A 26503-nucleotide genomic window follows, 5' to 3' on the forward strand; every position below is an offset into this window, starting at 1 on the left:
ACATCTTTCGACCAAAAACACGCTGTCGTTTACTCGGCCTTGTCCTCACCCAAGGGCGGGGACCACCGCCAACCGCCACAGCATCGCGTTCCAGAACCCCACGCGCAGCTGAAGCGTGACGTGTACCGAGCCTGGTCCCACCACGATCCCAGCAAATATGGTTAGCCCCTATGGATGGTCGCAACGTGGCCCTCTTGCTACTGTGCACGCGTCCCCTTTATATACACGGTGCTCCCTCATCCAAAGAAAAAAACCTCACCCTCTCACCTCTCTCACCTCTCTCACACTCTCACTCTCACTCTCTGTCACCTTCACAGAAAATACTCAGACACCCACGTTCACACCTCGCACACACCATCCCTCCTTGTTTCTTCTTCCTCATCCCTTCTTCTTCTTCTTCTCTTCCTTTTTTCCCTTCTTCATGGAATGATGGAACACAACATCATCGGCAACACCAACAACGGGATCGCACCGTTTGTCATTAAAACCTACAACATGGTTAACGATCCCACCACCGATAAACTCATCACGTGGGGCCCTGCCAACAACAGCTTCATCGTCCTCGATCCCCTCGACTTCTCCCACTCTCTGCTCCCTGCTTTCTTCAAGCACAACAACTTCTCCAGCTTCGTTCGCCAACTCAACACCTACGTTAGTATCACTCACCTCACTCTCTAACCCAACCAACAAATTCAATTCTTACACTTCTTTTTCAACAGTTCTTTGCTCTTAATTTATGCTTCCCCACAATGTAAACTTTTCATAAAAAACATGGATTACTCATTTCAATTTTGCAGTATCATTGAAGTCTTAAGTTTAATACAAATCTTTCCTAAATATATAGCTTTAAATTTCGAAGAAAAGGTTAGTTTTAATAATCGAATTTATATGTGAGTTATGGGCAACGTATAAATTACCCATGTAAAGAATATGAATTTTTTTTGAGTTTTGTTCAATTTGGACTGAACCCAGTTTCAGAAAGTTAGATTTTTCTTTCTGGGTATCTCTTGTTTTTTCTAAATTCGGGAGCTTTAATATGTTTTAATTTATGTTGGTTAGGCTTTCAGAAAGGTGGACCCGGATCGGTGGGAATTCGCGAACGAGTGGTTCCTGCGGGGGCAGAAGCATTTGTTGAGGAACATCGTGCGGCGGAAGCACGGCGGAGGGAGGAGCAACAATTCGCAATCGCATTTGCATGCCCTGAAGTTTGAGGAGTTGGACGACGATGCCATGGTGATGGAGATAGCGAGGTTGAAGGAGGAGCAGAAAGCTTTGGAGGAAGAGCTTCAAGGAATGAACAAGAGGTTAGAGACAACGGAAAAACGACCGCAACAAATGATGGCTTTTCTGTCGAAGGTTGTGGAAGACCCGCAGGTTCTCTCTCGGATTCTCCGAGAAAGAGAAAAAAAACACCTCGGCGAGAAAAAGCGACGCCTCCTCATTCCTCCGCCTTCGACGGCGGCGACCTCCTCCTCGTCCTCCTCCGGCATCAAGACGGAGTTTGAAGAAGACGAAGGTAACATCATGTCTTCATCGCCGGAGACGGGTTTGGAAATCGATAATAATAATAATATTATTTGTTCGCCGGTGACGGCGGGGTATTGGGGGGAACAAGGGTGTTATGGGTATAATTGCGGCGGAGTAACGACGCCGTTGACGGTGGTGACGCCGGCTGCGCCGGCGATGGGTGGAGGATATTTGGGGCGTGGGAGTTTGTTTGGGGAAATGGCGGCGGAGGGGAGTGCGCTGCCGCCTTATCCGTTTTCGCTGTTGGAAGGTGGGTTTTAGATTTAGTTTTTATTTTTTAGGTTATGATATGAATGAATTATTTCTGCCACAAGATTTTATCTTGGATTCTGTCCTTTGTTTTGAAAGTTCTATCCTTTTGTGCGTTGATTCTGTGTAAAGAAAAGGGGAAAAGAAAGAAGAAAAATATCTATTTTTGTTAGATATTTATTTTTGTTTATTTTTAATGTTTTAATAAATACTTCTGGAGTGGACCATGTAACATAACACAGTTACTTATATTAATTACCTCCATTCCTGCAAAAATTACCAGGTTTAAGCATGAGTTTTGGACATGTAACCTAATAAGTATTCAAACAGACAAATTTAAATTTATAATGATCTTATTTAACTATATCATGTTTCTTTATTGTCTTGAAACACAAGAACATGACAAAATTATGGGTGTTGTGTTTTTTTTTATTATTGAAATTTATGTTAGAAGTTTTTAAAATTATAGTTTAAAAGACAAGAGAGAGTAAGTGAGAATAAATATTAGAACCACGTATAATTGAATCTGAATAATAACAAATTAAAAAGACAAAGTTAAAGACCTTTTAAGTTTAAAAACTAAAGAGCATAATAGCTGTTAAAATGTATTCCAAAAAAATAATATCGCCAAACATGTATTCAATTTTTAAATGTAAAAAATATTTTTTAAGAAAATCACCAAGCACATGCACTTTGAATACTCTTTTTTCGTCACAAATGTTAAGAAAGATGTATTCCTTGTAAGACAAATATGCAGCATTCAAGTAACGTGCTTAAAAACATTTCCTATCAAAGAAACAATCGATAGAATTGTATATAATTTAATAGATCATTAAATTACTAAAACACTATAATATAAAAGTAGATACATAAGTTTTAGCAATTAATAAAACTTTGTGAAGAATTACATATAAGATATCACGGAAGAAGATATAAGAATCACAGAGAATAATAAATATATTTATAAGTAAGCATATTATACACATAATGAGTTCATCCCACATAATCCTTCAATAAAACATTATTTCTTTTTTCCTCATTTTTCTTCTACTTTTATGATTCAAATTGTGTCACCTAACCCTTTTGCATAACTAATTTTTTGATTTCATCTCATCATTTTCATTGGATTGCAACATTGGCCTAATGATTTCTTGTAGTGGTAGCTCTTTCTAACTTTCAAAAGAATCCAACAAGTCTCATTGTATCAAACCTTGAGGCATCCTTTAATCAGGGAAACATGAAACATAAGATGTGTCATTGGGTACCCCCATCTACCCCATGTACATATTCAAGATAATGTAAGGAATGAAATGTGTACAACTTATTCTAATAATTAATGTTATAGAATTAATGTTTATATTTTTGTAAAAAAAAGTTGTTGATTTAATGTTCACATTCAACCTTTATGAATATAAGGGTATGCAATTGCTTATGTTATTGTGAAAGTTTAATTTTTTTTATTAGGTTTTATCATAGTTTATGGGAAGAGTATTGTTCCAAAGTCATTTGCAGACATTCATGAACACAAAAATGGATCGCGAACATGAAGTTTCGACTGCTCAGTGTCATGGTTGATGAGACACGATTGGGTAATTAAATGGATGATAGTTGAACTATCCATGGTTACTCTAACATTGTAAATCCTTACTTTAGAGTGGATTGGTAGGGATTACAAAGAATGATGTCAAGATCAGGCAGAAAAGTATAAAGAACAAATGACGCGAGTTCCACAATCTATTTGGTGACTTGGTGGTTTCAAATGGAACGAAACCTCAAAAAGTTTTAAGATAGAGGATGAAGTGTGGGATGTATTGATACATGTAATATATTTAACTGATAGATCACCTTAGATACATTAAGCACTATTTATGATTATCAATGTAATTTTTTTCAATAATTTTCAGCCAAAGCCCTCAAGCAAAGTGAAGCGTTAATATCATCAGGCACCACGACTTGATGGAAGAGTTATGGGATGTTGATCATGCTACCAAACATGAGGTCAAGACAACTCGACAAGCTAAACATCGAGTCCAATCTCAACAATTTAATGATAGCAATATGAACTACATCTCAAAGGAGCCAGAATTCGATGCGACACAATGGAAAACTCCTCGCTCACTTATACAACATGTCGATTCATACAACTCTTGTTTGACTCTAACACCCATCAACGTCATCTCAGACATCAGGTGGTACTTCTTCCTCTAGAGGTTCAAAAAGAAAAGGCCCCATGGTGGAGGCTTGAGAGAATCACTAATTTTCTTGGGAGTGGTAGTACTCAGACAAATAGTAGTTTGGGCCAAATTCCAACTATTAAAGTAATGACTCATTCCTGCGAAACCACCAATTGTTGTATTATGACTCAAATAACTAAATACACCACGACTCAATTAAAAAATAAACTAAATACACTACAATTACAAAAGTTGTTCAACACATACATAACTTTTAAAGAAGCTGAATTTTTAAATCAATTGGAGTCGTATACACCACGACTCAAATAACTAAATACACCACGACTCAAATAAAAAATAAACTAAAGACACTACAATTACAAAACTTGTTCAACACATACCTAACTTTTAAAAAAGCTGAATTTTTAAATCAATTGGAGTGTATAGGAGAAACAGGTTTTTAAAACTTAAAGTCATTCAAGAGGTTCACAACTTTAATTAGTTAATAATCAAAATCATTTTTTTTTCAAATAATTTCTTTGTCATAAATATGAAATCATGCTGGTTCAAAATAATTATTAAATAAAATTATTTCCTATAAACATGATTAACCTATATACACGTAGTAAATAAAAATTACCCATATTTATAATAACAAAAACGAATTACACGGTTAACATAAATTTTCCTATTTAAGATATAAACCTCGTAAATTTTCCTATTTAAGATATAAACCTTTTTGTCATTGATGATGTACATTTTAGTCCATGTGTAACCTAAAGTCACCAAATTTGAAACTTATCTTGCTTTACTTTTGTCATATAATCTGAAATGGAATGGCTTTTAAAAAAAAACAATTTAATAATAAGGAACACACTTATACCTTGAGTTACATATGGTACCTTAACTCATGGTCTCATCAAAGTAATAAGAATAAAAAGCCAAAAGTAAAATAAAAAGGAATCAAAGAAAATTGAAAAGTAATAACAATATATGTTTGAGAATTGAAAAGTACTAATAGAAAATGTTATAAGAAAAAATAATTTAAAAAAATAATTTATTAGTCTTTAAAATGAGAAAGTTAATCATTAATTTAATTAAAAACTAATTTATAATGTACTAAGTAGTCAAAAATTTGATAATTAATATTATATATCAATTTAAAAATTATTTTAATAATTTTTAGTAATATATTAAAAAAGGAAAATACTAATAAAAAGAAAATCAAAGTATATATCATAGTTGTAATATATTAGATATTTTTTTTGAATAGTTTTTAAACACTCGTTCTACTCTTAAATACTTTATTTTCCAACCTCTTTCGAATGGTGATCATGTTACAAGTTTAATAATTTTTAATAAATTCAAATATTCTATGTTTTAATGTTTAAAACTAAGATAAAATAATTTGACTTACTTTTTATTGGTGTGTTTGCTTAAAAATTGCAGAAAAAAATAGTCATGTTATGAACCAGAACAAGTGTTTCCAATTTTAAAAAATTTATAACAAAATGTTTGAAATTAATATAAATAGCACAAAAAGGTTACGGTTTGTTCATTACTATCCAAAATTTATTTACATTTTTTAAACTGCAACATATTTTTTTTATCTCAAAAGAAAAATATTAATTTTAAAACTCTATAAGCTACAACATACTTTTGTTATATTTCTTAAAAATAAACTTTAGATATAATTCAAATTTATAAATTTAAATTACATAATAATATTTACACTTATTTATATAATATAAAATATTTTTATTTTTAATGGACCTAAAATGTTGGAGATATACTTAGATGAAAATGAAGCATGAATGTACTAAAACATTAAGGTACTAAATGAAGACTGAAACAATGCAGTATTCTGAATGTGGCGCAGCCTCTGTATGCAGAACCTGCAGGTTCTACTTCTATGCTCTGGCTACATGAAGGTAAAAAACAAAAACATGATGTTTCTAAATTATTTTAATTAAATGCAAACACAACTTTTCTCTACTAAATATTTAAGAATTGTATGATGAAATTTAAGAATTAGATGGTAAAAAGTATGTTTGTTTCCATTAAATTAAAATTTGATTGATATGTAAATAAATATGTAGTTTGAAATTGGATAAACTTTGTATGTCTATATGAATGTATTTATTTCTTCTGATTATTTATTATTTATTTAATTGACAAGTCAGGGTAATACATTTGTTTTTTTTCACATAAATATTATTTTAACAATTATGTTGGAGATCCCACGTCATAATTCATTGTATATAAGAAGTACAAACCTCATCTCATGAGTCGGTTTTATGAGGTTGAGTTAGACTTAAAACTCACTTAATAATATGTTATTATAGTCATTTTGAATCTATCTTAACAAATATTTGTTGGGCTTATCAGGCCACCCGCTATTGAGTTGTTATCGGACCACCCATCATATGTTATCCCACGTACGAGCTGGTGCAAACCTCACCTCATGATATATAATTAATTTAATAATGATATAATTTCATGATAAGTGAATATCTCCAAATTAAAATTATATGATGTGATATAATATAATTTTAAAATTAATTTATTTTTTTAATTAAGATTTACATTTTAACAAAAAAATTATTTCTTTTTTATTATGTATTAATTGGAGTTAAATGGATGAAGTTACTCGTATAAGAAGTCTGTCGAAAATAGATTTAACATATTAAGATAAACAAAAAAAAGATATATTATAAATAAGATAATATGATATAAATTAGATAATACACCATAAATCAAATAATGTTGTTTTAGTAAGAATATGCATTAAGTACGGTCCATAAACAAAATAGTTATTATAAATAAACATTGTCTCACAAAAATAAAAAATACGTTTTCATCGATATATCATTCATTTTTATACAAATTATCTACTTTGATTATTAGATAATCTTTTACAAATTAACTTCAATCAAGTATTAAAGAACAAATAGAATATGAAAGTAAAAAAAATTAACAAACAAATAGAAAACCAAAGTAAAAAATCAGAGACCATAATGTACCATACATGTGCATATTATAATTTAGTTTGGAGTTATTAACATATAATTATTTTTTTTCATATACTATATAGTTGGTTACTATTTATTAAACAGTATAAAAAATAAAGTGATAAAAAAGAGAATTAGATATTTGGTTAGTAATATAGTTTGTAGTAAATATTTAGCAGAGATGACATAATGATTATTTGTTCCACTGCTCTGAATCTCTGATTATTTGTTCCCATCATTTTCACTGCTCTGCTGCATCCAATGTCTCAAACCTTTTCCTATTTCATCTTCATTTTTTCAATTATTTCTTCCACACATTCCAATCACTCTTCTATTCTTTCTTTCTCTTCCAACTATTTTAACTATGTAATCTTCTTCAACGTCATTTCTTTACATCATCATTTTCAGTACACATTTTCTGTTTTTATTAATTTTTTAGGATGAATTCAATATATTTAAAAATATTAAAATTACTATATTTTTAAGTCATAATAAAAATGCTATCAAAATCTCAATAAAGAACTCAAATTTTATCATTTTACTATTATTTTTAAACCAATTCTTCAACATATACACTAATAACATTTCAATACCTTTCTTATATCAAAAAAACTTTAAGTATTTCATGAATTTTTATATTCTTAATTATATTTTTAAAATTATTTTTATTTTACTATCAATTTGAATAATATGACCGATATCTTACTTATTATTATTTTCGTATTTTCATATAAAAAAATAATTAAATTTTAAATTTCTTATTAATTGAGTATTATTTAAAAAAATATTATTATATTAAATATCCAAATTATTTATAGTTTTTAATTGAATATCTACCATTTGATTTTATTATAAAATGAAATAACAACTTTAGTTTTTCAATCTCAAACACAATACTATAAATTTGGATAATAAGAATTAAATCAACTGTGTGAAAACATAAAACAGTATCCTTTTAATAAAGATAATTAAGGTATTATTTTTTTTTCTTATTTAACTATTTGAGATTATAAAGTTTATTGATCATCTGATTATGGCTCCAAAACCGATAAATTAAATGATTTAATTAATTTTCTCTGCAAAGTTTTGTTTAAATATAAGTTAATAACAGTGACACGAGTGGAAACTCCACTCTACTACAAAGAGTTGACAATGCAAGTGTGTTTCTGAACCCACGTGTGTCCCTCTTTAAGGTCACTTCACCTCACTTTTTGCCCTCACATTTTTCTACAATTTGCTTTAAAAAAATTCATTTATTTCATTTCAAAACAAATAATATCCAAGAAATACAGTGTTGTTGTCCAAACATTGATCATAGAAAAAAAAATATAAAATGAATTTCTTTTATTATAAATTAACTGATTATTAATTTGTTTGAAATAATTAAATTTGATTAATATATAATTAGCATGTTAACCATGTAGGTCATAGCTTCTAAAACATGTAAAGGAATGATACTGTAGAATAACTATGCAACACTAACCCAATACAAACAAAATAATATGCATTTTTCTATTCTTAAGAGAATATATTTCTTATGTAAAAAAAGAGAGAATATATTTGTAGACACACCTAGTATGTTGGCAACACAACACTAACAATGAAACACTTTTTTTTTTAACCTTTTTAATAAACTCATTATTAAACTCTTATCCGAAAAAAAAAATGAATATTGTTTTATAAACTTAAATTAAGTTACTTATGATATAAATTTTTGATTTTACCTTTTTCTAAAAATGATTTTAAATAATTTTACTTTAAGTTATATAAATTTACAAGAGAAACCTAATTTTTTTTCCATTTTCTTCACATGAACAATTGTAGATTCCAAATTAAGTAAAAATTATAGTATATAATGGAGAAATGAGAATTCATTAAATTTCATTAAACTTCATCCTGAAGTTTGAGAAGTTCGAGAACTTCGATGGTTAATCAACGTATTCAAAATATTATTTGTTTTTGAAGATTTTTCGTTACTATTTTATCTTTAAAAGTGTTTTGATAGATTGAAAAAAAAATAAGTATATAAATTATACTTTAATTTTTAAGCAATATGATTAACAGTCTTAGAATAATTTTTTCATAAGAATTAAGAAAAATTGTGAAATTTTTTCAAATAAAAGTTTAAGTTGTTTGAATTTGATTTCAAATAAAAAATTATTGGACGAAAGTTAATTCTGAAGTAAAACGATTTAAGTTATTTAAGCTGAAAAAAGAATTAGAATTTAAAATGAAGTTGAACAAGATTAATAATAATAAAATATTGTAAATTAAAGCTTAGGAAAAGAGAAAAGGCACAGAGATAGAGTATGATAGGGTGAGGGATGACGACGGATGCACGCGAGAATTTGATCATGTGGGACCCAATCCAGACCATCTAAGCTGGTGGCAGCGACACGCGTCACGAGGACGAGGCATCTTGTGGCGAACGCGGGACCCACATCGTTCCGAATAATGGAACGTAACGGGAGAAAAAGTGGGAACTGGGTGGGTCCCAGGCTTCACGTAAGGACAAACTCTACGGTCTTTTCGCTTTTCAAACGGGACCCCTACCACCTTGCCTCTCGTGCAACTCACGTGGGGCCACTACATGACTCGTGTCTCCTTCCTGTTACATCTTCAAATACTTATCAAACATTTTAAATATTATATGATTCGATCAAACTTATTAAACTCCATTTTCTAATATCAATTATTTAAATTCTCTCCTAATTTTAAATAAATTATTTAGAATTTATTCTAAAAAAATTTATTAAATCATATCTTATCAGATTATTATTAATTATTCATAAATATATAGTGTCATATATGAATTAATAATCTCGATATAAGAAATGTGTGATAAATTCTATATCAAATTTATCAGATTATATTTATCAAATTGTTATATATATAGAGTGTCATATACATAATTTTGATGTAAGAGATATGTGATAAATTCAGTATCGATAAATAAAAATATTTTATATTATATAAATAATACAAATCTTTTTAAATTTGATTATATTGGATTGAGTTAAATTTAAAATAATTTTCTTAATAATTATGTATTTAATTAAAAAATAAATAAATTTTACATTTATATGTAAGAAAATATAAACATATTAAAATGGAACACTATAATTTTTAGGACTTGGTGGTGACTTTTGCACTCACTCACAGACCACCACACAGGAGGAAGAATGAGCAGCGTTATGGTGGTACTCTGTCACACAGTATTGCGGTGGACGTTGAACCCATCACTTCCATTACTGCTTTGGCTCCACCACGTGTAACTTCTACAGCTCATCACCCATTTTACAATAATACTATAAATAATAAAATAAATAATTATTACCATAAAAATGACATTTTAAACAAAATATCTTAGGACATTGTTTTTATAAAAGTAAAGAGAGACTTCTTTTCTCCCAAGATGATTTGAGGATGTTTCATTGCAATTTTTTTAAACTCAAGTTATTTTATGTACTTTTTAGTAATAAATGATATTTAATAGTGTATTGGTGTGTTCTATGTCATTAAAGTCGATAAGTATGTCATTTTCTAATACTAAATACATAGAGTGTCGAAAGTTGAAAACTTACTTAAATGTTGAAGTGTTTTTTATATATGCTATCTGAGTTCAGATTTTATTGAAACGAGTAGTGGAAAAGGTGTAAAAATAGTTCATTCGAAAATAAAAAGGGAAGAGTAGACCGATCGAAAAAAAAAGATTCAATAGTTCTCTTAATTACAACCTTGTTCGATAATAAATAATGTTGATATATTTATTAAACCATGATAATTTTGTAATGGGTATTAGTGTGGTTTGTACATCTGAATGTTTGATCATTGACTATATTTATAATTAATGATTAGAAAAATAATTTTTCTACACGAATTATTCATAATAGAAACACTAACTATTGAGTAAGACTATTCAACATAATTAAAAAAATATACAGAATGTGTGAGTTTTATAAAAAAATTAATAATTTTCATTATGATTGTATACATACGAGTAAGTTATATTCACTTCTTAGTATATGATTTTTTATACTGTATATTTTAATAATCAAATGCAAAATAGAGTGTGATGTTAAATTTGTAAACTTTTATAAATTTTTTATTTTAAATGCATAGTATCTAATGTAAAATTTATAATTCCATTTCAATTTATATAATCATTACCAGAGTCAAAAGTTTTATATATTTGACAAAAAATAAACAATATAAATAAAAAAATAAATAAAAAATCTCCAATTTTTTGTACTATCGTATTTTTATCCCGCAGAATGGATTAAGACCATAGGTGACCGAAAATAAAATTTAATATATTTTAATAATTCAAGAATAATCGTATGAATAATGAATATAGAAAGTCATGAACTTTTAAGATTAATTCAGAAGTAAGATAGAAACAGCAATTTTTTTCTTTCAGAATAAACTTAATTAAAAGAAAATTTTCGAAAGAAATCACGTATTCCTTATTATTGAAACTAGACTTGTTTATTTGAAGAAAAAGAATATCGAAAACAGCTGGCATTGAATGAATAGTTTTTGAAAACAGGTAAAAAGTTGAATAATGATAAAGTAAATAAATAATATATTATAAAAGTTAACTTTAAAGTTAAGTTATATTAAGAAATGAATTTTAAATCTAATTTAATCTTATAAAATTATTTATGAATTAATAAATGAATTTTAAATTTAATTTAATCTTATAAAATTATTTATGAAACTAATTTATAATTTAATCTAATCTATAATTTAAAAAATCTAATTTTATAAAGGATAAAATATATTATTTTTTTAATATAACATGAAATTAATTTCTATTTATAGTTTAAATTTTAGATATTTTAAAATACTTTCAGAAAGAAATTATTAGAATGAATACTTATAAGAATTTTTTCTTAAATAACAAACAAATATTCAACATAAACAATATTAAAGTATTATAACATCTAAGTCCACAATAAATCAATAAAATGTTCATATTACAAATTCATTCAAATATTTTAATATTATAGTTCATATTATAAATTTGTTGAACAAATAAACAAAACTAACATACTTCTTTTCAATAGTTTTCCTAATACAAATATTTAAAAAAATCTAAAATTTAAATTAAAAACACAAATTAATTTTACATGATATCACATAATAAAAAATATATTTAACCATTATATAAGATAAACTTATATTAAGTGAACTCTAAACCTAACCCAACTCCATAAAATCGACTCATGGATGAGGTTCCCTCACGTCGAAAATGACAGCTCGTGCGTGGGTGGCACGATAGACCAAACAAACACTTGGTAAGATAAACTTTAAATGATTATGATACCAAATTATAAAGTGGACTTTAAGCCTAACTTAACCCATAAAACCGGTTTAAGAGGTGAGGTTTACACCCACTTATATACAATAAAATATTTTTATATCTAGTCGACCTAGATCTCGAACAACTTATAAAATAAAATTTATAATTAGTTATATACTATAAATTAATTTGATCCTTATTCTAATAGATCTTAAGGCATGTTATACTTTAGAGTAAAATATGTATAAATAAAAAATGTATAAAGAAAAGAGGATATGAATCTGATAGTAGAGGCAGTCCTAGTAGGCATTTGTAGGACAGAAAAGATGCACTTTTTCAAAGTACAGATCCTACAAATCAAATAAATATTCCATTCTTTACTCTTTTTCTTCCTATTTGTTAGGGTAGGAGACGTGTGCTTGCACCAGTGGATACCACAGTTTCAGACAACACACAATGTGACACTTGTTTCTTGCCAAATTCTTAATTCAACAAAACCCTTTGTCTCGGGAGATAAAAAATTGGTGTCACAGATTCATCCTAAAAAGCTTACAGTGATTTGCGACCACATATTAAAAACAAAATTGCGAATGTAAATGACCCACGTTACTCACAAAATAAAATAATCAAAGTGTTATTGTTTAAGTGACGCATGCAATTGCAGTTTAATATGCATTCATTCATGATGCCAACCTCAATAGCATCTGTCGTGTTACGTGCCACCAGTTTTAACCATAATTAACCACCATGTCGTGTGTTATACGTTAACCATCACTTTTTAATCTCACAATGTCCACTTATAGTACCATATAAATTGCATCACAATACTTTAATTACTACATGTTGCTATTCTATGATGGAGTTCCTGCATCATACTTTATTTTGCAAACTCAATTTCTCTACCATCCATATGAAAATTATATATTAAGAACTGAATTTAAGTTTCAATTAATTATCTCGATCTCTAGTCGATGTGATCTCCAACACACCCCTTCATGTATGATAGGAGGTCTGATAATAACTCGATAGCGGGTGACCTGATAAGCCCAACAAATATTCGTTAGGATAGATTCGAAAATGACTTTGATACCATATTAAGAAGTGAACTGTAAACCTAATTCATCTTCATAAAATCGGCTTATGAAGTGAGGTTTGCACCCACTTATATACAATGAATTGTTCTAATCTCTAGTCGATGTCGAATCTCCAACATTATACTTAGGCACTACAATAAAATCATGAAATAGAAACTAATTTTTAGTGTCAAAAAATAATTAGTTGCTATAGTGACTAAATTAAAGACCATTTTAAAGACTAAAAAATTTTTGGTTTCTAAATTAGTTTCTATTATTGTTAAATGATTTATAAACTGGTATCTAATTAGCAACCAATGTTTTTGCTACCAAATTTAGAAACTAAAGAATTGGTAGTTAAAACCTTGGTTACTAATTAGATACTAATTTAGAAACTATTTAACAATAATATAAATTAATTTAGGAACCAATTTGTTTTTTAGTTTCTAAAATGGTTTCTAATTTAGTTACTTTAGCAACTAATTATTTTTTTTTTATCTAAAATTGGTTTCTATTTCATGTTTTTATCATAATGAGGTTAAATTACTAATATACTTCAATCCTTTTCACTAGATATGTTAATTTCATACAAATAAGAACTTTTTTTTTCCATAAGTTTAGGGTCAATTAGTTGAGAACCAAAAAACATGCATCTTATGTCTTGGTAAGTAAGTAAACCCTAATAAAAAAAAACATGTCATGTTATGTCTTGGCTATGTTTATGAACTATCTTTACAAAATGATTTAGGCTTTTGCTTTCTACACCCAATCAATTCTAATTTGTATCCTATCAATTTCTGAATTTTCAGAATTAGTCTTACACAGTTCATTCTGAAACTGTAAATATGAAATTGAGAAATATATTATAGAAAAGAAAATCCTGAATATATTATTTTGTGTTCTAGAAATAAATTTTTGGAATTGAATGGAAAAATAAAAACCTCATTTTAGAAAGACAAATTCGCAATAGAAATAATACATTTCAGTTTTTTTTTTCAGAAAACAAAATCCAAAAACATAAACAAAATCTAAAAACGAAAGAGTATTCCATAAAGTTATTTCAGAAAGCCCAATAAGAAAAAGTGTTCTAGAAACACAAATATGAATTTCTATTCCATGATACCAAATCTAGAATACATTATAACTTGTACCTCTCACTCCTATTAACATTTTTATCATTTTACATAAGTGATAGAGTGTATGTTAGAATTGATGCGTTGCAAGAAGCAAAAGCCAATGATTTGTTTAAGTGAAATCTACCATGAATGCAATTTATCCCTCATAGTTCAGTGAATGGTGAATTCTTCCTGCACCATATCCATATCAATTTCAATATGTACCTTATCATCTTTTAAATTTTTCAAAATTACCCTCCATTTTAAATTTGAAAATCCAAAATTCAAAATCAAAATCTCGTTTTGGAAAAGAAAATCCGAAATACAAAAATACATTATGGAAAAAGATTTGGAAACACAAAATCTAAAAATGTATTCACGAAAAGAATTTTTGGAACTCAGAATGTGTGCTGGAAAAGAAAATCCGAAACACAAAATCTGAAAAATGCATTCCAGAAAAGAAATTTCAGAACCCAGAAATGTGTTTTAGAAATCCAAATTCAGAACTCATAAATGTGTTACAGAAATCCAAATCTGAAAATGTACTCAGGAAAAGGAGTTTCAAAAGTATTTTGTTATTTACACCATTCTTTTATTTAAGGTCATTTTCATTATTTTACAGGAAATTTTTGTTATTTTAATTGCAAATTGGATACAATTTGAAATTGATATGCTGCAGGAGAATTTGCCTAAGTGAATTTGGATTGTAAGATCACAGTTAAATTGGGTCCGCAATTTGATTCAGCTTAGCCCAATCATAATGTGCTTGTGGCCTAACATTTATGACCCGTGTCATTCGAACGACTTTTTCTTCCTACATCTCCATACTTTTTTATGCTACCCATATTAAATATAAAAATACTGTTTTATCCTTTTTTTGCCATTCTCTTGGATTTTAAATAATAAGTCTATGAATTATGTAATCCGGATATATTCCAGATTATATAATCTGGAAGGCAGTCTCATATTTAGAAAAAACTTTCTGATTATGTAATCTGGTAGCTAATCTTATGTATAAAAAACTTTCAGATTATGTAATCTGGAAGCTTATCACAAAAGGCTTCCAGATTACATAATCCAGAAGTTAATTATGGATCTAGAAAAAGACTTCCAGATTATGTAATCCAGAATATTAATAAGGGTATTTTTGGAATACAAAAAATTTATGGGGTGACACAAGAAGGTATGGAGGTGCAGGAAGAAGTAGCCCATTCGAACTTCCGCATGGAAGCTCAACAAAAGGCACCACAAATTTCATTTCTGTTGAATCACATTTCCCTATATCAAAATTTGGTGTCTCATTTTTGATAAATTTGCATTAACCAACCAAGACTTCTTATAGAATGAAATCATATAATCAACATTTTATGTTTCATTCTTCTTCACTCTTTATTCAGTACTTATCAGAAAATAAACATTTTATTGAGGATTATATGAGATTAATAATCATAAAAGAATCTTATTATACTATAAATATATGTGATGAATATAAGGAAATGTGATTAGAATCTTTATGCTATATATATCACTGAATAAAATTTGTTAGAATAGTGTAGAAAATACTTAAAAAGCAGTTCAATTAATTAATACGAGACAAGGATAAGTAAAAATAATAAAATAAAGAAATATTTGGTGTCCTTAACCTTGTCTGATTTAGTATTTTGAATTTCAATTATATCCATTACACTTTTTAGATGTGATAAATGTATGATTTTTAGTCTTATAATATTTAATTATGTAAATTGATGTATTTTAATATAGCAATCATATAGCTATAGTAGTGTCAAAAATAAATTAAAACCGCACAATTGAAAAATATAGTAATCTTAATTCTTATAATTAAAATATAAAAAGCTAAAATTCTATATTTGCAATACCTACAAAATCTAATTAATTTAATTAATTTTTTTTAAAAAATATCTAAAAAAAAGTGTAGTTAAGTTTCCTTTTTGTATACCACATTAATAAACTTGATTAAGGACCTATCTGCAAGCAAAGGTTGCAAAGTGGACCCTAAGTATATTACAAAATTAAGCAAAAGAAAATAGAAAAAATGTTACAAAATTGCTCAACGGGCCATATCCAAGTTTAAAGGAGTGGCCCAATAAATGGTCCTAACACGTGTCAACTTTCTTTAGATCATATTTTTGGGTCATCGATTTCTTCAATTTCTTCTTACTTTTTTCTAATTCTGAGATATGATATAAATTCCCACTATCATTTTTATTATTATTTTCTTAAAAAAAAAATAAACCAATGATATAAAGATACATCAATCATTAATCACCAATCTATACTTAATTTTTTTATTGGTATTGTGTATTTAATTAAAGCAGAACATTAGCATTCTTACCGTTGTTTACATTTTTATTAATTACTTTAATTTAAAAAATTGTCCCATGTAGAAGGTGTATGTATTAAAAAAAAAAAATAAACGAGTATTTTTTAATAATCCAAATATTACTAGCTAATTAGCCATTATTATTATTATTATTATTATTATTGAGGACCTTAGTTTCAACCTTGTTCATTATTCTTCCAGTTGGATACCACAAAAATTCAATAATTGTACTTTTTCCTTAACTAATTAATTGGCTATGAGTTCTGAAACTCTTAATACGTGCACCTAATTACTTTCTTCAAAAAAAGCAATTATTGCACATAATTTCAAATATTTTTCTTGTAAAATGAAATTTTGCATTCAACTTCACATTAAATTATGAACCAACCACGTTGTTTTTTTTTTTTTTTTTTTTTTTTCTCAGCAATGAACCAACCACGTAATTTCCTAAATCATATCAATTTATACTTTATTCCTGTGAAGGAAAATAAGCAAGAAAATCTGGAAGGATTGGTTGAATGCAACAAGACATGATTTCATATCTAATTTTGATCTTAAATATAAACTTCTAATTTTGATGAGATTGGATAAATATAAGTAAATAAGCTTCTATTTAATCATGAAAACTATCACCATATGTAATCATTGTATTTTAGTAATTATTATTAGAAAAATATTACTTTTGAATTTTCTTATATATCCACATTTTAGTAAAAAGTTATTGTTGTAGGAACTAACTAAAGAAAATAAGAGAAGACAAAATGTTGTAGAAACTGATTGAAAGTAATTACACAAGATTGCAAAACTTTCGAACTGATCTCTTTAAATAAAGATTTTAAAGGGGACACCATTATTAAGGCCATTCACTAAAACATGGTGTCTAGTCAGCCAAATCCAATTGGTTCTGACTTCATGCCCAACCGTTATTTTATTGTTAGAGTCAACCACTTATTCGAATTCGAATCCGAAATTTAAAGTATTGTCTATTGTCTATTTTAAAACTCAATGCATTGTCACAGTTTTTTTTTTAAATACACTTCAATGAGTTAAAAAAGAAAAATATATATAAATTGTTATTGATTCGATAAGTTAAAAAAGAAAAATATATATAAATTGTTATTGATATCGAATTCTGCACAATTTATATTGAAGATATTCTGGAATACACTATAATGAGTTAAAAAAGAAAAATATATATAAATTGTTATTGATTCGATAAGTTAAAAAAGAAAAATATATATAAATTGTTATTGATATCGAATTCTGAACAATTTTATATTGACGATATTCTGGAAGAGGAAGATAGTTTTCTTTTAAGAAGAAGATAACTGATGATGATTGTTACAAGGATATATATGAGTTGAAATATGTTAAGTATTCCTTCATTAATATTCCTTTTGTTGATAAAAAAAGCACCCATTCCCATTGATGAGACCTCCAATATTATAAATAAATATAAAGATTAAGTGAGTGCAATTAAATATTTAGAAAACATTGGAAGAAATGTAGAAAGATTTGAAGAAAAGAGGGTCTAATCAGAGTTGAAATGTATGGCTCCCACTGAGATTCCTTTGTCATATAGTGGCACTGCATATAACTCCTTAATCGCCCTAATTAGAAAGAAGCAGATTAATTAAATAAAAAAGAATGTTTAGGGTTGGAAAGTGAGACAAAGACAGACACAGATACCCATTAATATTTCTGATTAACCAATCATCTCTGATAACTTTAATTTGGAAATTTAAATGTTTAAGATTTGTGATTCTCTCAAGTGCCCTTTGTGGAAAGTGCTTTAACAAAGTCAAATTTGCTGGGATGTGCATCATTGTATTCCCAATAGGATGTGGTATTCATGAGACAGTGTTGTATACACATATACATGTAAAAGAAAAATGTTTTATAAGGTTTCCTTCTTTTGAGGATTCTTAGTTGCAGTGGTGTTTCCTTTTATGATGTTGGATTTTAGTTGAAGCTAATCACAAGCTAATTATTATAATATATGGTTTGCTACCTAGCTCTTCACTTGTTTGTCATATCGCTAGTGCAAGTCACATTCACTTCATACATATAATCCAAACATCAATAATTGGCAGATGAAAAAAATGCACTTTTTCAATCTTCTTTTTACTCACTTGCATATTTATAACTTATATATATATATATATATATATAATTAATTAATTAATTAATTTCTCCGACTCATTTTTGTCACAAATTTTACCCTGCAAATCACTCCAATGGCCATTTCTCTGTAATTGCTCCTTTTTAAAGGAGCAACGTGCATAGGCTGATAGAGAGAAAAATCAGAAACCAATACTCAGTGATGGAAATGGAGCAAAAGGTCCAAGAACATGCTATTCACTCATGGACCAATGTAATTAAGTTGTAAAAGCATAGTTGGAAAAAGTTAACTTACATTATTTACATTTTTTTAATCAACTAAAGAATAAAATCAAAAGAAACTCTTCATAAATATGTTCTAATGTGTATACAAAAGATATTACAGTTTTACAAATTCTAGTCTCTTACACTCAATAACATCGAGCTAACTATTAGATAATTGAGACAATGTCTCCTACAATATTAATTCAACTAGAAATAAATTCCATACCTAGTTGCCCACATTAGAGGTTTTTGAATCCTTGTCATCCTTATAGGTTTATGTATCCCCACAATCTAGGGTTGTGCCCTTAGTCTTCCCTTCTTATGTAGCATCTTGAATAAATGTCTTGACCTAAATCTTTACTACTTGAACTAGGACGATTGTGATGATTCATGTTGCTTTGGCCAAGTGTTCAACCACCAATTTCGTGAAACTACAAGTTCTTATTCATCTTGTTGTTGTCCACCTCACTCAACTAACATCCAATCAACCAAACCAAACATAACTTAACCTCTTTCTCCTGCCTAAACAAGTAAACAATCCCAATATACTTTGGGAGGTATTAGTATTACACAGATTTGATAAACTCTTATGTTGACCATTAATGTAATCAAGCCATCATATATCCTTGTCTTCCATCTAATCATAGAGTTTTCATGCATTCCTTTGGATACATTACCCAATTCGAATATGAAAACTTAGCTATAGGTATTTTATTTGATAGCCAAACTTAGGCATTCAGTTGTGCCATACAAAAACTTCTAGATCATATACTTTTCCTTGCTTAAATATTATCCTGTTTATGTGGTTCCGAATAATGCACACAATAGCTACCCATGCGCTATTCCAAATTTTATGTTTATCATTCAATTCCATTAGATTAAGATTTAGAAAATGTTTCATTAGGTTATTATGATGAACTGATTGGATTCCAACTCAATTGCCACACATGCACCAGATAGAATAAGACACCATACATACTAAGAGCATGTGTGAGATTGTTTCCTCTACTTAATGACAAAATTCGCAAAGAGTACCAGGTGACTCTACCCCCTACGTACCAAATTAACCTATGTTGGTACTCTACCCTTTAGCAGTCTCCATGCCACATGTTTAGCCTGGGGACAAATTTGTGTTCCATAAAATAGGGTAGCAGTTGTAGTTATCAGATGCAGATTGGTTCAGACAACCATACGTTGACTTTACATTATACCATTCTTGTTCTCCTCCCTTCCACACCCATATATCATCTTCTATGTTCTTAAAGATTACCCCTTTATAATATCCATTAGTTGTAGTTTTTGTTCCTTTTCCCTTTCAAATCTGTTTCGGCTCCACTCAAATTTCCACTCCTAATTTTGTTCTTGCCAGTTACCTAGATTAACAGTTGTTTTTTCCTTACCATGTGAGATATCATATAGCCTAGAAAATTTGTCCTTAAGTGGTATCTGTGTAATACAACTGTTTTCCCATAATTTAAGCATATTCCCATTCTTACGTTGTTTTAAACCAATTACGATTGATGTTTTTTCCGCATACTTTCCTTAAATCTGTCTACTACACTGACTCCCCTCTTGTACTTCCATTTTCTTCTAGACTCCTCCATGAACCATACTTAGATTCTATTACCTTTCTCCACATACCCTGTCAGTCTGTCCTGGGTCTCCACTTACATTTTGCTAAGAGTGCTATATTAAAAGTATCAATATCCTTAATTCCAAACCCCCCAAGCCTTAGTTTTACATAGATTCTTTCACTTAATCCAAACTATTTTATTTTCCTCAAGTCCCTAGCCTCATAAGAATTTTCTTTGTAATTTTACAATTTCTCTACTGACCAACCCAAATATTTTAAACACAAATAGATAGAACGAAGACATAGTTGACAACATTGAGTTTATAAGACACACTATTCTAACAAAGGATAGGGGTCTTCCCTTCCACTTAGTCAGTTTCTTCCTAATATCATTTATGACCTGCTCCTAAAATTGATACTTTCTAGGGTTCTTAGAGATATACCATACATATGTCTTCCCTCCATCAAAAATACGTTCTCTCTCTCTTGCCTATTAGACTTTTTTTCACCCATTTTCTTGCAATTCACATATCATATGATCTTTTGGTACAACTACTTCTTCCACTACTTCTAACTCAACATTTTTTATGCTCTCCTTTTTATTACATGTTATATTTTGTAATATTCATTTTCTTTAAACTTATGATGAATTGGTGGCAAAAAAACAATATTTTTTCTTTAATAATCAATATTGTTTGAAGGTTGCTATGAGAGTATTACATCCTCCATTACTCCCGTGTTAAGCTATCAAATATGCAAAGAGAGAGTTCTTCTCATTTTATTATTCTTAGAAATAAACTAACAATCAACATAAAAAGTTCTCTTTTTACTTGATTAGTTCTTCTATAAAAAATATAATGTAGACTTTTTACTAAGCCAAACACACACATATCATTTACCCTAAACATAACTCATTGTGATTTAGAATCGGCCACTACAAATTTCATATGAATATCATATCCATAAATAATGGATATAAGAAAAGTGTTCATAAAGATCTTGATGTGTGTTGAAAGACGCTCTTAGAGTTCAGTAATAATATTACAATTAATGTAGCATAATAGTGGGGGCTGACTCTCTGATTAAGAATTAATATGCAAAGAGATATTTTTAAAAAACGTTATTAAACGATAAAACAAACCTACGAATAGGAGTTAGCTAATAGCACATTAAGTACTTGTAAAGGCTATAGTTAGGTTCTTTTCATGGTGATTATTATTGTTCTAAGTTCCTGTGCAATGGATCAAGTGAATCATGCTAATATTATATATGCCTAAAACTAGTGACAATTAAATAAACCCCAAATGCTGCAAAGGGATATCTCTGACACACATGGCTACATCAAATGACCTGAGAAAATTAAGGGTTTCTTTTTCCTTTTAAACCGTCTAGAGATGGATGCATAGCCTTTTCATTAGTGTGCCATTATAATATAATTAGTGGCTGCTCAGAAGAGTTTATATATAGAACCACTGCGTTCCAAAAGTGTATTTTAGTTCATGGTTGAGAATAACAAAAATAGAATTCATTGATTGTAACCTTAACTATTGTTTACATGTGCATGTTTTTCTTAATAATATATCATCTCCTTTAACCTAAAGCAAGATCCCTAGCTGTTTTGGAGTTGACTCAGAAAAATGCTCCAATTATTTTATCCCACAAACCCTATTTTATGAAATTTTATCATGCTCTTAAGATCATGCACAGTTTTAACCTTTCGGTTTCTGTTTTTTTGTTTTTGTATATACACATGAAAAAAAGGAGCATAATCAGGAACAATTAATTACTGATGTAATTAACATGCAATCACCTTTTGGATACATGCACAGAAATAATGGAACTTTTGCACCTCTCTTGTGAAGGAGGTTTAAATTAGTTTATTGTTGATCTGATTAACATTTTGTTGTTCAGAAAAGAAAGATATATTTGTTGATATTATATGTGTATATATTTTTTTATCACCCAGAAAAATAAAATAAATGTAAATTCATTAGGATGGTCTAATTCTTATACAGGAAAATAACCCTAAGTCTTCCTAAACATATAACCTCCAACATACAACTAATAACACACCTACCAATTCTCAAAAAACATCTAAAGTATTAACCAACAAAGTAATACATCAACTAACCAATCTCATACAAGTCAGAATAACAAATCAGTCAGAATAACAGAAACAAGTTGTGTGTGACTTGAAAATAATCCAAAATCAAACCTTTAACTAAATTAGGTGAACAATTCTAAAACATCAACCACACCCCCTAAAAATTACATTATTCCTGTATTTTCAAATTCCAGTTACTACAGCAATCCAAATCGCTGCCCAAACATCATTAACTGATTCAACACGTCCTTATCATAGCATCATTGATCGTTAACTAAGACTCCATGTAGCTGATTCCTTGCATATATATGTAGAACCAAGCATGGCAGCAGAAAGACTTAGTACGTGGAGAAGATGGTCAACATTAGAATGAAAGTGGAGGTTAAAGAAGGAGATTAAAATTTGTGGTATTACATAGAAGATGGCATCATGCTATCGCAAAGGGATTGAATGTTATTGGTTTTGTACAGGAGGAGGGAAAGGACTAGGCTTGATCAAAGGATCACAAGGACCCAGGGTTGATCTACCTAGAACCCTTTGTCAGACTGAAACGTGATGATGTCCACCAACAATGGCCTAAAATCTTTCTCATTATAACCTGTTGCATAAGTAGTAATTACCCATATGAAAATTCATACTACTAAGTCTCTAACACACTCATAAGTTGACCGTGTAACATATATGAAACATCCAATCAAACCTTCTTTCAATGGAAAATAGGGGCAGCCAACAAGTCTCATTGCCTCAAAGCTGGACTGCAGAGAAAAACATGAATCTTTGAGGGACCAGCCCGACAGATACTAATGCCAATGTGGGGTGTGTTTTGTTTCATATTTGGAATCAATTCTCTCTCAAATTTATTTTACAGAAAATGTTCAAGAATCATGTGTTATGTTCAGCACAAGCAAAAAGGAGTTAAACAGAAAATTTAAGCCCAAGACTCAGATTAAACTGAGTCTCAATACACGTGAGATATTTGTTGGATCAATCATTTTTGTGGAAACTACTAATTAATATACAAACACATGCACACGCTTTTATCCAAATATACTGTCATATAATTATTTTATACCACGTGAATCTGAATTGTATCGTACTTGTTATAGAACAGAATTAAGAGAATGATTCGAATTACTCTTTCGTTGATCCGTACCTTACTCTCTTTTCTCGGTTGAACTCTTACACTCGCTCTTCCACTCCTCCTCCGAACTAGTTTTGGACTCAGATAGTATCTGTAAAAGGTACTCGGACAGATAGTATCTGTAAAAGGTACTCGGATGCTCAAGTGGAATTTGGTATTCGACACTCAGTGTTATTAACACTAGATTATGACGTAACTGATTCTTGAAATCTGTGTCTATTTATATAATTATCCTGAACCCTTTGTTATTGGGCCAGATTAGGGAGTTGGATCTTGCTTAAGAGTGCATTATCTAGTACTTGATTGCTGATTAAACTCGTTAATCCTATTTAGGCGTAATAATTTTGGTTGTGTCGGTTGGTTTGGACTGGATGCCGAGTCAGAGTGTCGGTCGTGCGGATCCAACCAGTACACTACTGAAATTCATTTGCCTTTCGAGCTGTTTCCAATTAACGTAGACATTTTTTTTATTAAGAAGGCAAAAATACTTTTTGTTTATGTATAAAGCTACAGGCATATATGAGTCATTTGACTGGATATACAGCTCCTGCAGTTATGATTTCTTTGTTGAAAAGGGAACAGATCTTATGTATAAACAATCTAATAGCCTGAGGAAACCATCAAAAGGCTTTTGTGTGCACGCTTGAAAAGGGTGTTCATGGAAGGAAAGAACCATGAGCTAAGATACTTATGTTTTGTTTTCTGTTTAAATATAAAACAGAGAAATATTATTATAATAAGCTGATATAATTTAAAGATTCTCCAAAAGAATAGGTGCAGATTTAGATGGTTCCTTTGACAACTTAGTGTGATGATGAAGTTGGTGGAATAGTGGAGTTTTTGATGAACATTTTACATGACTAGGAAGTTTACTTTTGATGCAAGAATTGAGTAGGAAAGGTATATTCCATTTTGCAATTCAGAACCATTCAAATATGGAAAATGTTAAAGGATATATAGGGTGATCTCTCTTTGCAGCAAAGATATTTTCTCCTTTCACAGTATCTAGTAAATGTTTATGGTAATTTGAGAACAAAATTACTATCTCGTGTTTTATGTGTAAAAATTAATTCTAACTAGTTCACATTTTTCTTTTCTTTTTCAAACTAAAGGAATAAAAGTATATAATTGTCACAAATTCATTGGAAAAGTAATAATATATCTCAATATTTGTTGCAGGTTAGAGTTTAATAAAACCAGTAAGAAATGGCAAGCTAGTTAATTTAAGTACTTTCATGGAGTCAGTTCTTAAAAGTATATATATAATTTACGTACAGTTCAAAAATTGACTCAACTAAAATCTAAATTTGAGATAAAATTCAGTTTCATAAAACTCATTGTAAATATATATTTTTTCATCATTTTCTGTTTTTTTGTCTGACTCTTTCAATTAAATTTTAAAAAACAAGTATGGTAAGGTATGACTATGGGGATAATTCATTCATTTAATTTAAACTTGAACCAAATTAATTTTAAGTTAAAGTTTGTTATAGAAAATCTTAATTTATATTAGTATTTTGGTTGTTAAACATTTTCACAGTGGAATTGAGAATTATAATTTCCCTCAAAAGATGGTAGATATAGTGAAAAGTACTCTGCCTATATATAATTTTTTATCTATAAAATAATATCTAATTTAATTATTTTTTATTTAATAGTGACTGTTCGTGCGTGAGATAACATATTATGAATAATCCGATAATGTTAGGATAAACTCGAAATGACTGTGATACCATATTATGAAGTGAACAAATCTAACTCAATCCCATAAAACCGGCTCATAGGATGAGATTTGTACCCACTTATTATATACAATGAAATATTCTTATCTCTAGTCGATTTGAGTTCTCCAACAAAATATGTTCTAAATCTGTTTCATAAATATTTATTTTGTTGTTGAAAAATGAAAAAGGAGAAATAAAAATATCACAATAGGAGAAAAAAATATGAACTTACGATAAAGGAATATATTCTCGTAGACTCAAACTTAAAATAACTCATTAGGGTTAGTCTAATGATGATATAAAATATTCAGTTATTTTGCATGATGTTTTAAAATTAAACCTAATTGTTCTCATACATAAGAAAAAAGAAAGACCAAAATTGAAGATTAAAAGTAAACGACAACTAAGCTAGGCCAAGTTGAAGTTGAAAGAAGCTAATGTTTGAAAATGAAAAGCTGAAAGAGTAAGAAGATATAAAGTTTGAGTGCAAAAGTCTATATTGTCTAGGTATTTAGACAAAGAAACAACTTTCAAGCACAATCTCACAAAATACCAACTCACTAACACTTCAAGACTTCCATGGGCCACTATATAATTAGCTTCAACAACTTTATTAGAAACAATGTAAATGAATAATCAAGAGACTACAAGATATATGTATATAAATTTTTTTTATAAGAGTTATCTTTTAAATATTTCATTAATTTATTTTTCTATCAATAAAAAAAGAGAGAATGGTATATGTAAACCTTTTACCCTGTTAATTTCAAAATGATTCTTT

General features: G+C 28.9%; 1 protein-coding gene across 1 annotated transcript; it reads left to right on the forward strand.

Moving 5' to 3' along the window:
* The first annotated feature begins 231 nt into the window (after nt 1–231).
* On the forward strand, nt 232–1956 carry HSFC1 (heat shock transcription factor C1). The gene is made up of 2 exons (XM_068647294.2): nt 232–651; nt 1060–1956. The coding sequence occupies exons 1-2, from the start codon at nt 427–429 to the stop codon at nt 1786–1788; spliced, it is 954 nt and encodes a 317-aa protein (XP_068503395.2). The 5' UTR covers nt 232–426; the 3' UTR covers nt 1789–1956.
* Nucleotides 1957–26503: the final 24547 nt, after the last annotated feature.

This window comes from Phaseolus vulgaris, chromosome 4 (genome assembly GCF_051622355.1).
Source record: "Phaseolus vulgaris cultivar YP4 chromosome 4, ASM5162235v1, whole genome shotgun sequence".
In the NCBI taxonomy this organism is placed as follows: domain Eukaryota; kingdom Viridiplantae; phylum Streptophyta; class Magnoliopsida; order Fabales; family Fabaceae; genus Phaseolus; species Phaseolus vulgaris.